Here is a 15,646-nt window from a genome sequence, read left to right as displayed (position 1 = left end):
GGCATGGTGGATAGTTATACAGTTCACTCAACAGTCTCCTTTTGCTTTTGGTACATATCTCAAATACATCTGTCCTCAGAGAGGAAATCCGTAAGCAATGACCTTTTTTCTTTTGTGTAGTTTTGTTAAGATTTAATGAGCGAACTAGTTTTGAGGGCTTCTCTTGATGTGATACTTTATTTTCATTCAAGACAAATACACCGTACACAACACTTCAGGTCCACGGTTCAAAATGTGACAGCAGCCACGATGCCCCTCAACATGCTAATGTTCAGACCCATGAATACACAGTTATTTATGGCGTTGGTGTGATCATGTGGTAAGATGGCCTGATGTTTAAGAGAGGACAGGAAGCCCTTAAAACCGCCGCAGTGCTAGATCTTTTTGATGTATTTTCCAAGTCATGGCTACACAGAAACCCAAACTTCAGTATGATATGCATTTGTTTATTTCTAACAAGGGAAGGTTATTGATTTAAATGCATTCAAGAGAAACAGAAATTAGGCAATACATATCACATCTACAAATTATTTGAAATCATCATTAGATACATGCAGCCAGTGAAAGAGCGATGTGGACACCGAGCACACAAATCCAAGTCCATAAAATCAAAAAATACAATGAAAAATGGCCATTACAAAATCGATAGCTCTGAATCAATGTGTTCAAATTGCGTCATCGTCTATCGAAAGTGTTTACAAAAAGCTGGACCATCACAGGTTGGAGCGGTGCACATGTCTATCCAGAGCTGCCGCCTGTCTTGTGCTCTGACAGCTGAGAAAGGTGTGGTCCTCATTCAAGTAGGTGGTGATGAACTCTGGGAAATCTCTCTTGAGGACCATCTCCAGGAACATGTCTGCTGCTGTGAGTAACCTCTGCTTATCCCTGAAGAAGACAGACCGACAACCTGAGCAACTGGCCAAGAACAATCTTCAGACAAACAATAAAAGTCTGCAGGGTGTAGGGTTTGTTCGAGGTGTTGAAATTAAAAATAAATAAAATATTGTGCAGGCATCACACAAGTCAGCATGTCATTCCAACCAATGAGCTCAACCATCAAGCTTGGGCTTCATTTGGATCTCAACAGCACATTCATAAATGTGTCCATACATACAGTCCATTTACCATCATACACAGTTGTGATGTTATCCCCTTAATGAAATCGGTGAGGTCAGATATAGAGACACCTCGAACCTGAGGTACTCAAAACTGCCTTGCTAGTGAGTCTCTCCAAGACCCACAACATGTGTCAACCTATGGTGTCAACACAACATGGTCTCTGCTGTTCTGACTGTTGATTATGAGATACCCAGTGATTACAGACTTACTATTCATGAGTACTAGTCCAGTTCACCCAGCCCCACAGGGGTACAGGATCTAAAGTTAGTTTCATGGTAATCCTTTGACCCCTCAAAATGTCCCTGCTCGGGGAGTAGAACTCAGTGAAATACAGGAACCTGTCAGGTGGGGTCTTGCAGCGCTGAAGATGGTCAAGTACTCCAATGTTTTATTTCAGTCAGGTAATCTTCACAATATCTACTAAAATCAGTTTCCACACTCGTGCTCCTCTCCTTTCTGATCAACAAATCTCCTCCATGTCTTTGTTATTGTGTGTGTTGTGCTCTTTATATGCATTAGAAGAGCTTGTTGTTTGTTGTTGAAAACATCAGCAGATTCATTTGGTGTTTGGACCATGGTGAAAACGCAGGTGAACAATGGTTCTTAGGACGAAAAGTTCCAGATACTTTTGGTTGAATTAAGTCCAAGACAAAGGGCTTCAGGTGTTCATTTGTGTTCACTACCATCAGGCTAGCTTTGTTCAAACCAAAGCCAATAGTTTGTTAGCTTTATTTAATGCTCCTCAGCTTGATTCTTTTTCTCAGTAACAAATGTTTGGAATCAGTCTTGAACCCACCGTACCTCTTTATTGCACATACAGTTTGTTGTAGTTATATTTAAATAAATTTGTATTTATCTTCCCCATTTTATGTATGAGCAAAATAGGAATACTTGTAACATCTTGCTTCCAACATTTTTTTGTAGTTGACACAATGTACTCGATAAAAGTATCTTCAAGACCACAAGTGAGGACCACTGAGTTCTTCACCGTGTCCTGATCACTCAAAGATGTTGTGTAAGGACTGCTTACCTAAGAGAATGGCACCGACTGTTGAGCTCCACCATGACCTCCTTTAAGAGGTCAGTCACCAGCTGCCTGCTCACCACCCTGCTGTCATCCTCCAACTGAGAGTGATGACGGATCCACTGCCACACCTGACACACATATCACAAAGTATTATAATGTTGCTGCAGCTGGATGATGGTTGTTGACACATGCTTGGTTACAGTTAAACTTCCACAATCTGGTGCATGGGACGTCCACGTGCTGCTGTGGTATACAACTGATCTAGATCTTTAAAGCCTCTTTCACATTGGACAAAAAAGTAATTCTGCACTGTGACGGGCTTTTAATCAGCTTGAATCAGCAGTGAGGTAAACATGACAGCCAAGTGACTTTTATAGCTTTTCCACACTGTGATATCGTTCAGAGACACTTAAACACACCACCTGCTTACTACTACTGGCCACAACATAAAAACACATGGGAACAGGGATTTAAGTCATGGCCACGAGTTATTAAGTCAAGTCTTGGGAACAAGATAATAAAGGCCAAAAATAGAGCCTTATGTTTTATTGACTTTTAATTGAAAGTGTTTCCACCCCAGTGTGTCCTCAGAGTCAGTGCAGACAGGGTTTCAAACCAAAGCTCATTATAGAGGCTACTTCATGTGATGATGTGAAACATGTCATCTCTCATCCAAGTGGCTTTTTCAGTTCCACAGGTCTTGTTAGTAATGAACAGATTCATATCTCGTTCTTACAGCTTAATAATGTTTTTTCCCAAAGGTCATCAGACGGGCTCCCTACTACTGTGCTGTTAAACCAGGAACATCATATTTTGATGCAGTCTATGGGCTTCATGCAGCACAGCACGATGTCAGCTTACAATGTCAGCCACCCTATCTACAGAGGCCCGCTAAGAATGTGCTTAGGGCTGCATGACTGAACTCAGCACATTGTACAAACACACATACACCTATTAAGTGTGGGACAGACAGGAGCGCGAACAAGTGATACAATGCAACAATCCATCGTAACAGTCTGCACGGCAGCTAGCATCTTACTGTCAGCCCTAACAGGAAGGTCAACTTGTTCACTGTCAGGGGGCGGGTTTACGATGAAGATGGATGACATGACAGCCGACCCCAAAGGTGAAGCCAAGAGTCTCGATCAACATGTCTGTCTCTTGGACCATATTTATGGGCCCAAAACGCAATTTTTCGTTTTTTGGTAAATAAAGCCCTCATTTCCAAAATACTCATGCCTACACTTCATATGAATAATGATGCATACGTGGATCCAGAGCCAGATGTTAAACGTCATAAGATGAACTATGGCATTTATGTTAATAAAATATAAATATAAATTTATTTTTATTAATAAATATTTGTAACAAAATAAAAAAAATATATAGAGGATTTAAGTAGATGCTCTTTAATTTGTAAGTTACACCCACAGTGATGCTGTTGGGAATGTTGACAAACTTAGAGAGGGCATCGTTGAGTTGAAACCCAACATTTGATTGCTCTGATCTGTCTGATTGAACAAAGATATATTTAGAAAGAATCTCCTCTGTGGACTAAACCCACCTGGGATCTGGAAATCTCTGCTGTGGCTGAATCTTCGACACTGCCTCTGTAGAAAAATACACCTTCACCTACAGGAAACAGAGCACAATAACTAGGATGTCCCTCTTCATCTTGTCCGCTACTGAATATGAGGAGAACAAGAAGATGTGAATGCACTAACCCGAGAGCCAAGCATTAATAAAGAGTACTCCAACTGCAATGTTATACTTCAAACCATCAAGGGTGATTCCTCCCTAAGGGAACACACACACACTACTTTGTTAATGGAGACTTAACCAGCATATCAGGTTGTTTAACATAAAACAATATGTCAGTATTACATTTTCATCCTTTCAAAGTCTGAGATGTAGGGCATGGCTTTAGTATGTATGGTGGGTTTTGATTTCCTTGGTCTATATGTTTTCTAAGGGGATTTTCATTTCCTACGAATAACATCTACAGAAAGTAAAAGATTCAGTTTTCCCAGAATTCAGTTCTGATTGACTCACCAAAGGTATGGAGAGTAGATCATCAGGAGTCACAGTGACATCATTTCGAAGCTGGTGGAGTTGATTATCACCTTCAGTGTGAAGTTTGAAGAGCTGGACGAGGTGAGGAATTACCATAAACATACATTCAGACCTTTTCCAGGTTTTCTCTATGTTGCAGTCTTCTGCTAAAATATTTTCTCTCCTAATCAATCTAAATTCAATGCCCCATAGCAACAAAGTGAAAACTGAATTTACTAAAAGTTTTTTTTCTTTTTCAAATTTCCCAAACATTTACTCAATACTTAGCTTTAGCTTTGCACCACCATACCTCAGTGTTGGGAAGGTATTTGGCAGGTGATGACAGCTCCTTTGTATCTGTCAGCCATGACACTAGCCAAGTCCTTTAGGTGCTATTTTTGCAATCTCATTCATGTGTCTTTCACTGAGGAGAGGCATCTGATCGGATACTCTGGCATTAAGCCCAGATCAGTGTGTTGCAGAGAGGGAGAGGCAGCTGCATCAGGAGTTAAAATGGGTTAATTTGAAATAAATGTATTGTATCTGTAATCAGATTACTGGATAGATGATACTACTGATTATTGGTCAGGCTGATAAGACCCTGATTGGTCAGTTTAAGATTTAAGATTTAAATTAGATTAAGATTGATGGAGTCCACCTTCAAAGCAGCAGGCTTGGTGTTTTCTCTGATAGCATATAACCAGTCAGCTGCAATACCTTATAGGTGTGTGTGTCTTCCCATATCATTTCCAGTCTGGTGAATTTACCACAGTTTGATCCCAGTCAAGGTTTAGAAGCATCTCAAAGATGATCAAGAGAAATGGGAGGCACTTTCCTGGTTTCTCTGTGTTTCTATGGGGCTTTATATGGCTCCTTATCCTGAACTTACTGTCTGCATGGGCTCTATGAGGTTCACATCATAAACCATGAAACCATCCACACCTGCCTTGATCTCTATCAGCTTCAGTCTAAATTGTGGGGAAAAAACTGTCAGGTTAACAAATTTCACTTGAAAAAACAGGCACTGTGAAGATATCATCTGTCAATTATATACAGACGTAAATGCACATTGGTGATACCCATATACTATGTTGGTACAGATAATGGACCTGTGCAAACTTTGCCAGCCACAGTAAATTTATCAGAACATTTGCATTTCTCCACTGCAATGATTTTAACATTCATTTTTATGGACATGTATGTGTGTGAACAGTTCATGCCTGGTGACAGTAGCCAACACTGTCCTGTGGGACTCAGAGAGTGGGTCCTGAGGTAGGAGGAGAGCAGACATGCCTCCTGTGGCCAGTGCTCCCCTCCGATGACATGTCTGGATCAACAGGTCCATGTAGCTACGCAGGAAGCGCGTCTCAATGTTGACGTATTTACTGCGGTCAGGCAGCAAGAAGGCCAGTCGGTGTCCTAGAGGAAAGACACACGACCACTTGACTTCAGTCAGAAAGACATGGCCTAATATGTGTCCTGTTTGTTTATTACAAATATACTGCTAAAATGACAGAATGTTTGTCTCACCAAACTTATTGACAATGGAGGCTGAATAATCCCAGACACCACAGTTGAGTCCTGCTGAATGGTCTCGCAGCTCATAAAGAATCTCCTCCATCTCAAAGGCTGCTAATATGTTTTCAATTAGCACTGTTGCCTTAATGCTGCCAATGGGAAGGCCAAGCTACACACACATGCGCACACACACACACACACACACACACACACACACACACACACACACACACACACACACACACACACACACACACACACACACACATTAACTTATTCACCTAAGTACATATTAGGCATATATATTTTTTATGCAACTACCAATAGGATAAATACGGTATTCATAAATGTTAAAAAGAAATTAAAAACAGAATTATATAAACTTGTCAAACATATCTAATGAAAAGGCCATTTAAAAATAGAATCGCTACATTGCTACAGGTGACCTACATGATGCTAGATCGGCTTGAAATAGCATGTGATGCAAGATGCACATTACAAGCACCAGAGAGAGTCTGCATCCTAAGTGTATGACTAAGCTCATGTAAAGGGCAATATGAAGGACTACTAGGGAACAGAATAATAATCTGAGAATAAAGTTTTAAAAAGCCATACATATTTTAGAGTTAAAATGTTTACCCAAAATATATTATGCTGTATTAGGAGGACAGGGTTGTTTTAAGAACAATGTTGTATGTTATGATTGGATTGGGGGGTGAGATGTATGTGTTTAAGTTTTTCACAACTACACAGTAACTTTTTCTTCTTGCAAATAAACATGTATTTGTATGTTTAAAGCTCTGATCTGTGCCTGCAGGCTAAATCAGACCAGTGACCCCCTCACTTGACAACATGTGTTGGATGCATCTGGGATGGACTCACTCAGTTTTTATATCTGTTACAAGCACGGTACAAGCAGAGCACTGGCATTCACTCAGTTAACTCTGGCTGCCTCCCCATTTCGAGAGTCATGCAGCTGACTGTGCTGTAAATTCATTTCCCGCTACACAATTTTCTAGTGATAAGATACTTCTTGATAAACTTATAACTTCAGGTCTGTGTCATCCCTCACTTGAAACAAAAGAAGTACCAGACTGCTGTCCAATTTTTTTTTTCTCATTACATTATGAATTGTAGCTCAGGTAGTTGGTCGGATCGTCCACTAAATGGTTCAATCCCCAGCTCACCCAGTCAGCATGTTGCAGTGTCCTTGGGGAAAACAACCTGAATGACTGTGCTGTCAGTGTGTGAATGGGATGTATGAGGGAAAGAGAAGCGCTACATATAGAAGAACTACATGAACGTATGCATGAATGGGCCAAAGTGGCTGGTGGTGTTAAATGCCTTGTGTAGTTGTTAAGACTAGATACCTGGACTATATTTTATAAATGCTGTCCATTTACTTTACTTTACTCGCACATATAGGACTAGATGGTGAGAATCCCTAATACACAGTGAGTATTTCCCATTCTGGGGAAAAGGTTGCAGATTCTTTATTCATAGAGACTCTATTACTCTGAGCCTGCTGTGGCCACAAATGAATAGATACACTTCAATAAGCAACGTCTACCTGTCTGACAGTCTGGAAGATGTCTAACAGCTAACGTGTGTGCTTTCTTTCCCTTTTCCTCTTTACTTTTGATACATAGAGGCCCTTTCCGAGCTGTTTGGACTTATTGCCAGAAAAGCTGAACAGCAGGTTACACCACAATATGTGTATAAACTGTATGTAAACATTAAGTAACTATAACTGAATCAAATTTGGTCATGTAAAACAAAAGTTTGTGTTTTTGTGGAAATTTGATGTGTGCAGACCTTCTGTTGTGTCCAGACGAATATCTTGTTCCATAGTCTGGCCTCCATGAAGCTCTCTATCTGAAACAAGAAACAGTTGATGACATTCAAATGACAAAAATCATCCATATATATATATGTGTGTGCGTGTATGTGTGTGTGTGTGAGTGTGTTTTACTTTTGATAGATAGAAAAAGGGTCCACTCTTGTTTTCGAACAGTGTCTTTCCACAGTGAAACATGAGAAGTCCAAAGTCAAAGAGAGGACCAGGAGCCTCCTTACCCTCCACCTGACAAACAGAAGAACAGAAAAGATGTTTTTATTTGTATCAACCATGCACAGATCTGTGTTGTGCTTTACAACATACAGCTCAAATGAGCTCAGACAAGTCATACGCCCATGGTCAGAATTCTGACATTTCCTCAAAATGTGTAAACATTGAGGTGTGGTGAAGGTTGATCCTTCGTCAAAGGAGAGTCCAGGCCTGAACAGCTCCATATGTCAATATTAACTCAGGGTCATAGCGCCACCTACTGATTCGCCATGGAACAGGAAGTTATTTTTGACGCCACTGTGCATTGTCCAATCAGCACCAAAATGTAAACCTATGATCAGAGTCCCGACCTAAACAGATCTATTAGTCTGTATGTAGATATAGTGATAGCACCACCTATTGAACAGTGTAAAAATTAAGTTGTTTTAACTCCACTGTGCATTGTCCAATCAGCCCCAAATTTCTGTCACATCATCAGAGTCCTTGCCTGGACAGATCTATTAGTCTTTATCTAGTGATAGCGCCACCTATTGGCAACAGGAAGTAAGCCTCATTTTACAACTTTAATCGATTTACATTATATTTTCACTGTGTGGTCTGCACTTGATGGCGTGGAAGCCCTAACCCTAACCCATAATGCATGATTAGTGAGCGTGGTGTGGCGCCACGTGACGGAAGCAGGAAGTGACAGGTTTATCCTTCCCGCTGTGCACACACCACACAGCTTTTTTTCGCCCTGTCCCTGACCGCCCTCCCTGGCTACCGCATTAAGTCCCGAGGTCGCAAGTGCTCAGGCCCACTCAGTGCTGCTTCACAGCCCTAGTTTTATGAAGAATTTTCTTTTTGACTAGACTTAAATCATATCTACAATTATATATGAATGTATATCCAGTCTGGCTATTACATGTTAAACCATTTTTTGATAATCAAACTTGATTTAACTTCCTTTCATAACTGACCACAATAGGACTGGAGTGTGGAACAAGAGATTCTGCATGTCAGTGGTCAAACCAAACTGCCAATCAAGGCAATCAATGGCCTGTAGCTCTCATGCTATTAGACAATCAAGCCAGTGATGACGGTCACTATCAAATAAACCAATTTATCAGACAAGTTTGCCATCAAGCCAGTGTAGAAAAAAGGTTTTGATACAAGAATCAATAAATTATTGGAGTGGAAAACGCTTCACTACCATCATGTTGTGCTCCACCATGTTCCAAGCTCGGGGACGCAGCATCAGCACAGGAGCCTGAGATATGTGTGGAACATCTGTAACACATGGAGGGAAGCAGATGAAAAGAGAGGTGCATTCAAAACTTTGTTTGGGACTGTTGCTCTGCTTCACATCTGGAATACTCATACCATGCATCCGCACAGATATTCTTGTCCAAGTAGCATAGCTGTACCAATATCAACTTAATGTGAACCACTTACCAGGAAACTGGTTGTGCACTGCTTTAAAAACATTGTGAATGCCTTTGATCTGGTTGTAGTATGTGGGGCAGTTCCCATCATCAAAATCAACCTGTCGAAACCAAAGAGAGGACTTCAAAACTCCCTTTCTACCTGTTCAGGCTATGGTGACAGAGGACACAGATCTGGTGGGTAACGTGTGAACTAGCAGGAACTTTTCTTCACGATTTTATTACGATAGTTTAAGGATAAGGTTATAGTTACATTTTTTTCAATGTCACCAAATCCTATGAAAAGACAAAAATCAATGATGCTCAGTAATTTAGACCATTTACACATACAGACTCAAAGGCTATGGCTATGTTCACATTTGGTGCTTTAGTGTGTATTTGTGCCTTCACGGCGGTGTATATTGGGTCGAAAGAAAATTATTTATGTTATTTAATATCATTATTTTTGCATTTATATTATTATGATTATTTTTGCCTTAATATTGTGATCTGCATGGGCAGAGCATGGGTTTGTTTAAAATTGGGGAGCAACTTTAAAGGTATAAATGGTAAATTAAAACAAATTTCCTGTATTTGTAAACCACCTAACCTCTAGGATTAAATCAGGAAACAGCCACCTGCACTAGTTTAGATTATTTGAACTGTTTTGTGTTGTCTTTCTGTAATTATCTCAGTCCAGATAATTCCATTCCATAAATGATCAGGTAGACACAAGCATAACTATAAGCAACGGATGTTCAGATGAGCAGAATTAATCAAATTGAGACATTTAATGACTAAACCATATAGCACACGATACAGTTACTGGGTTAGTCTTGTATGGTCACATGGATGACCAATGAACCAATACATGATGTTGGTACCTGTATGCCTTGTGCTGGTGACTTGAGAGCTTTGGCAAAGCATTGACTATTGCAGGGGGCTAAATCCCCAATATCCACATGTCTTCTCTGGAGTCTCGGGGGTACGGGGAGCACCCTCCACGTCGGGTCTCCTCTGATGTGTATGGTTTCTTCCAGGAAACCTGGCAGGTGACCTGACAGCTCCAAGTTGGCCTTTCTGGCAACTCGTAACCACAGAGACTGAGGGGAATAGAGAAGAGCAAACGCCTCACCCTGAATTAAACAAGTCCTCCATTCATTCAATAGAAGGGTTTTTAGATTTGTCTCACCTGATTCACCTCCTCATCAAATGTGGAGATGAGCTCATGAAGGAAGAGGAGAGAATCAGTGGTGAAGAGTGTCTCATACTCTGCTTCAAGGCCTGAGGGAGGGGGAGACACTTCTATGTTGACTGAGCCCTGTGGACAAAAACTTTTATTTAGGTTGATCTTCATAATCACAGAAAGGTGTAGGGGCCCCAGAGATAGAAGACCCATACAAAATCAAAGAGGAAAATTTAAATTAAAAACACATATGACTAGTTGTGAATGTAAATATAACAGACATACTAGTGCTGGATGACATGGACTCACTTCATGATGTGGAGTATTTGAGAGTTATAACTTTAAGCAAATGTGACACGGTAGCAGCTGTTTTTGATTCCCCAGGAAATGGTTTCACAGGTTCGGGTTTTGCTCCACTCCACAATGTTTTAAGTTTAATCTTGCATTTATTACATTGGCCACATGATGGCAGCTAAACAACCTGCAGATGACAGACGTGCAGACTGAAAGACTGAGCATAACTGCAGGAGAGTGTGGGTCAAAAGCAAGACTTGTGAAAAGCTGGAGCCTGTACCTCTGAGTCTGTGTGCGAGTTTGGTTTAAGGCAGAACCAATACCAATTAGCTTAGCTATGCCGCTGGCAGTTTTTGCTTCAAGCAGGCAAAAGGTTTGGGTCACTGTTTTATTTTGACCATTTTCACATAGAAGAAATTCCAGAGGTTCAAAGTTCAGCAACATCTGATAGAAGCACTGTAAAACTGCTCTGAAATCCACGATGCAACACACTGTTAATTCGTTGACAACACTTTGTTGTTGTTTGTTTTCATTTACCAAAGTATAGTCTCCTGTAGAGTTTATAATGTCTATTTAAGTACAGAATAGAGTAATATGGTGATACTTACGGACATGCTGGTGGTGATCTCTCTGCTCACTCAGCTCAAGTGGACTTTGGTTATGGCATACTTTGTGAAATGTTTAAACAGGAGTATGTTTGCTTGTGTGAGGTGGAGTGAGTTGAAGGTCCAATACAATGACTTTTACTATTAGCATTTTTGTATCTCTACATATCTGAAAATCACTTTGGATTAATGAGTAGCTTAAATCCAAATCACATTGCCTTCAGATACTTTACATGTTAGCTTTGGCAGTGTCATTGTATGGCAGTCGTTTGGTTCCAGGATTGAGCACAACTTGCTACTCTCTGTCTTAAACAATAGTGTAGTGTCAGTGGTTCTCAGCCTTTTTGGCATGTGGCCCCTTAAACTGAAGCTATAGAGACTGCTCATCACAAGTTATGTCCTTTGTGTGGTCGTGGGTTATGAGGAGTGATTTCCCTCTCAGATTTGAACAAATATCATCACTATACATAGTAAGTTTGGGGCTGTACATTATTTATATCGATACTACTATATCTAAAAGTTCTAACAGCAAAATGGCGACAGTGGAGAGAAAGAGGGTTATTAACCCATTTTAACAGAAAATATCCAACAGAACCAGACACCTTTTTTGGGAGTTGATGTTCCCACAGTGCTGACTTAAAAGTGTCAGGTAGGTCTGCTATTATTATCCAGCCTGAGCTAATCAAACTAGTTGTCCTGCAGGCGAGATCATTTGATGAGGATTGGACCAAAAGAGTAATGCGACACATATTTAAGGAGAAAAGAATGGGTCTAATTAGTAATACTTACTAAATATACAGCTTATCCTAATTTTAAACAGAAATCTTAACATTCAGCTAGAAGAAATAAACACCCATCAGTGTTTCGTGATTACGTGCATAAAACTGTCAGTGTCTTATGACTTAAGTTTTAAAGATGTTTTTATGGTAGGACACTGTATGTGACAACTTTCCCATCAGCCTTAAATGCTCCACCTGCTAGTTTAATACTTTGCAGCAAATTTAAGATCAATTTAAGACCATAATTTCATTGATTTTAATTTAAGACTTTTTAAGACAACCCTGACCTAAAGGCTGTGTGTAGAATTTAGGGACATCTAGTGGTGACGTTGCATATTGCAGGTGAATACCCCTCACCTCATCCTCCCTTACCAAACATGACAGAGAACCTGTGGCAGCCTTCAGTTGTCATAAAAACTAAAGATGTTTCGTTTGTACAGTTTGGACTACCGGAAAAACATGGCGGCCTCCGTAGAGAGGACCTGTGCCCGATGTAAATATTTGTAAGGGCCCATTCTAGGGTAAAGAAAATAATTTGTACAATATGATTACACACTAGTGAAAACATCACTAGGACTGTTTTGTATTCAATTTCTGCCCATAAATCTCTTTCACCTAAATCTTAGACACTGGACCTTTAAGAGCATTTTTTTCGTTTGGGCACCGTCATGGAAATCTGAGTGAAGATATTGAGTGCTGCTTAAAGCTGTTGACTGGTATGCCACTAGTGTATTTATTTGTCTGTCATAGAGTTTGTCTATCAGTAGCCTAGATGTTCAGTTTCCTTCTCTTAGTGGCAGGGCGTTGCAGGACACATTAACTTCATAAGCATGTATCAATTCAGTTTATTGTAGTTTATTGGTTTGAGTGTAGATTAGGAAATGCTTGAGATGCAAAAATAGTTTTTTATTCAATTGTTGTTTAGGGCTATGCATGTTAATAGGTGGATTTACAATATCACATGAAAGGCCCTCGATTATTATACTTTATTGCATGTATACATGTTGTGGCGTTTTTTGTCAGTGACACTCCCTGCATACATGCACAGATGACTTGACAAATTATAAGTAAAACCGTTATAAAGTATTCAACAGCTTCAATGCTCCTTGCCAAGTCTGTGGAACTGTATTGGAGGGATGAACCTCCTCTAAAAGATATTCCGTCATTTATATATACAAAACCTTTATTAAATCAGTAATTAATTAATATCAAGAGAGACCTGAGTACAGCAGATGGAAAAAAACAACAGACAAATAAATTCCTTTATTGATATTTGAATAAATATTTCAGTAACATTTACCTGGAGTATGTTTCTCCATGTTACGCCTAAAGGTAAGCTCATGATTATCCGGTCATCAAAGTTGTGGACACCATTTTTCCACTCTTGACACCGGGAACACATACCACATTGAGGGCAATATTTGCAAGAAGTGGCAACCTCTGTTATAAAGGAAAAACCAATGACATCAAGATATTATGAGCCATAGAAAACAGTAACATCTTTACAATGTTTACAAATGGATGAGACAGGTAAATATGAGAACATACCTTCAATTACACAACAGTTAGAGAGTTTGTCATTTTTTGTGACGACTGGGTCACTAAGTGGTACAGTGCCCACACATTTTTGACAAAGGGTTTCATCGCCGACTAGGTGCCTGGGATAATCTCTGTTTGGTACTGGGTGCCTAGTATCTTCTGGCAAAATAGCTGGAATCTCCTTTATATTTTGAATGTATGACACCATTTCCTGACACGTTGCACCTGTTGAAGGATATACAGGGCTGCTGTCTTCATCACTCTTGTGTCCTGCAGAACAGTCATATTTTCCTTCTGTGTTCTCAATCACAACCTCCTCTGTGCAAAAAAGTTCATGCTGGGTTTGAAAGAGGTGCCATTTGGCAATGTACGTGTGAATACAAGACCGTCGCTGGTTGGTACATGGACAGGTCCATCTGTTCCTCATTGTGTCATAGACGACCATCACACGTCCTGAACCACTGTAGTGTGATATTGTTGGTTCATACACTGAGATGCATTTTTTCGTTTCAGGTATACCAATTGTGTGAACAGACAGAGGTGCCTTGCTGTTGTAAGCAAGTTCTTGCCTTTTCAAGCAGTCCGTCTTTGCTTCCTGACCAAACCATTTTGCCTTAATCATCTCATCAAGTACATCTGGTGATAGAGATTCAGCCTGGGCAGATGAAGTGATGTATGTACCAGATCGTATGTGTTGGCACAGATAGTTGGAAAGGCCACTCTGTTGTGCAGCATCCGTATTGATTTGGCACTGACTATGTTCACACAAAATGTGTATGCTGTCTCCCTGAAACACTTTCAAAATAGCATAAATACCATTCTCTTGATCAATTATTTCACCAGCAAGGTGGCAGCTTGCATTAATGTCTTGATTTTTTTCCTTAGTATGTTTCCTTTCAATATGTCTCTTGAGGTTACATTTGTTGATCAGTATTTCACAGAAGGGGCATCGTTTGTGGATCACGGCTCGTTGACGAACTCTTTTCTTGGGGCATAGTGCAGCTGGTGTCCCTTTCAGGGCTGCATTGGTGAGTGTAGCAGTTGTTTTCTTGCTGTCAGCTGCAGGTGGTGGTGTTCCCGTGGCAAGTGAGGGTGTTGTGTTCGAGGTGATCACATACTTAAGAAGGGGTGCTGGGGCTGGGCCAGAGACGAGAGACAGTGAACTGGCTGGAGCAGCTGGACTGGCAAATACTGGGGCTGCAGTTTGGTCAGAGAGGAGAGGGAGTGGTGGTGCTCTGGCTGACAAAGGGAGTGGGGGGATTCTTTCAAGTGATGAGTAACACTTCTTTTTGCACTTTTGTAAATGATTCAAGAAGTCCTTCCTCTTGAGAATCTCTCCTGGACAGTATGGACAATGATAATGAAGCATCTTCTTGCATCCTAGCCCACATCTGTGAATGGTCAAGTCTAATTGAGAGATACAGGGTTAGTTAATGTAGGCAAAGTGAAACTGTGAATTTTTTACAAAACATACCATTAACTGCATTTGTTGTATTGATGTCCACAGGGTGCCAACAGGTAACCATTTTCAAGACCATTTTTAATAGGACTGATTTATGAGCAATTCATCTTTTTTTAATTAATTGTTATATTAAGATGATTATATGAACTAGTAACTACTAAAAACTTTCCTTTAGGTCAGGCAGAAAAACAAATTATTCATGTACTGATAAAAGTCTAGCCATTGATATTTCTCCACAGTTTCAGACAAAATGCTTTCTTGGATTCTTCTCTATAGGTAAATATCAGGTATGGGATGAGTTGGTGAAAGGGGGGGTTTGGTGAATAAAAGACATTTCCCCAGCAATTAAGCAGTTACATATAAAGGCATGTATTATATTAGGATCTTATTTACTTTAAAGAAACTTTTACAATAAAAACGTTCATGTTCACATTGAATTAGAAATAGAAAATAAATGTTACCTTCCACGATGACGGCCCTATTATGATGTCCTTCTAAATGGTCCTCAACCTTGTCCTTCCTCGCTGGTTTAAATTGCGTTTCATTGCAGAAAGGACAATGAAACAATTTTCCAGCTTTGTGTACAGCTACTGG

The 15,646-nt window shown here is 40.1% G+C and overlaps 1 protein-coding gene across 1 annotated transcript; it reads right to left on the bottom strand.

Annotated features, from left to right (window-relative positions):
• Window positions 1-158: 158 nt before the first annotated feature.
• Window positions 159-11,347, bottom strand: mlsl (malate synthase-like). Its single transcript, XM_034598776.1, has 16 exons — window positions 11,276-11,347; window positions 10,380-10,508; window positions 10,072-10,290; window positions 9,219-9,309; window positions 8,977-9,053; window positions 7,689-7,799; window positions 7,532-7,591; window positions 5,729-5,885; window positions 5,419-5,617; window positions 5,088-5,166; window positions 4,199-4,291; window positions 3,871-3,943; window positions 3,711-3,778; window positions 2,150-2,274; window positions 682-885; window positions 159-339 (listed from the first exon to the last, which is right to left on the bottom strand). The coding sequence occupies exons 1-15, from the start codon at window positions 11,279-11,281 to the stop codon at window positions 714-716; spliced, it is 1,659 nt and encodes a 552-aa protein (XP_034454667.1). The 5' UTR covers window positions 11,282-11,347; the 3' UTR covers window positions 159-339; window positions 682-713.
• Window positions 11,348-15,646: the final 4,299 nt, after the last annotated feature.

Source organism: Hippoglossus hippoglossus, chromosome 10 (assembly GCF_009819705.1).
Source record: "Hippoglossus hippoglossus isolate fHipHip1 chromosome 10, fHipHip1.pri, whole genome shotgun sequence".
NCBI classification, from domain to species: domain Eukaryota; kingdom Metazoa; phylum Chordata; class Actinopteri; order Pleuronectiformes; family Pleuronectidae; genus Hippoglossus; species Hippoglossus hippoglossus.
Note: the sequence above shows the minus strand (reverse complement) of the source record. Positions and strands in the feature narration are given on the sequence as shown.

Excerpts from the sequence above, each read along its gene's own strand:
- mlsl (XM_034598776.1), bottom strand. Across the intron at positions 7,592-7,688 it reads CCTTTTTCTATCTATCAAAA|ATAGAGAGCTTCATGGAGGC; the intron begins GTAAAACACACT and ends TTCTTGTTTCAG. Across the intron at positions 2,275-3,710 it reads CAGAGATTTCCAGATCCCAG|GTGTGGCAGTGGATCCGTCA; the intron begins GTGGGTTTAGTC and ends TATGTGTGTCAG.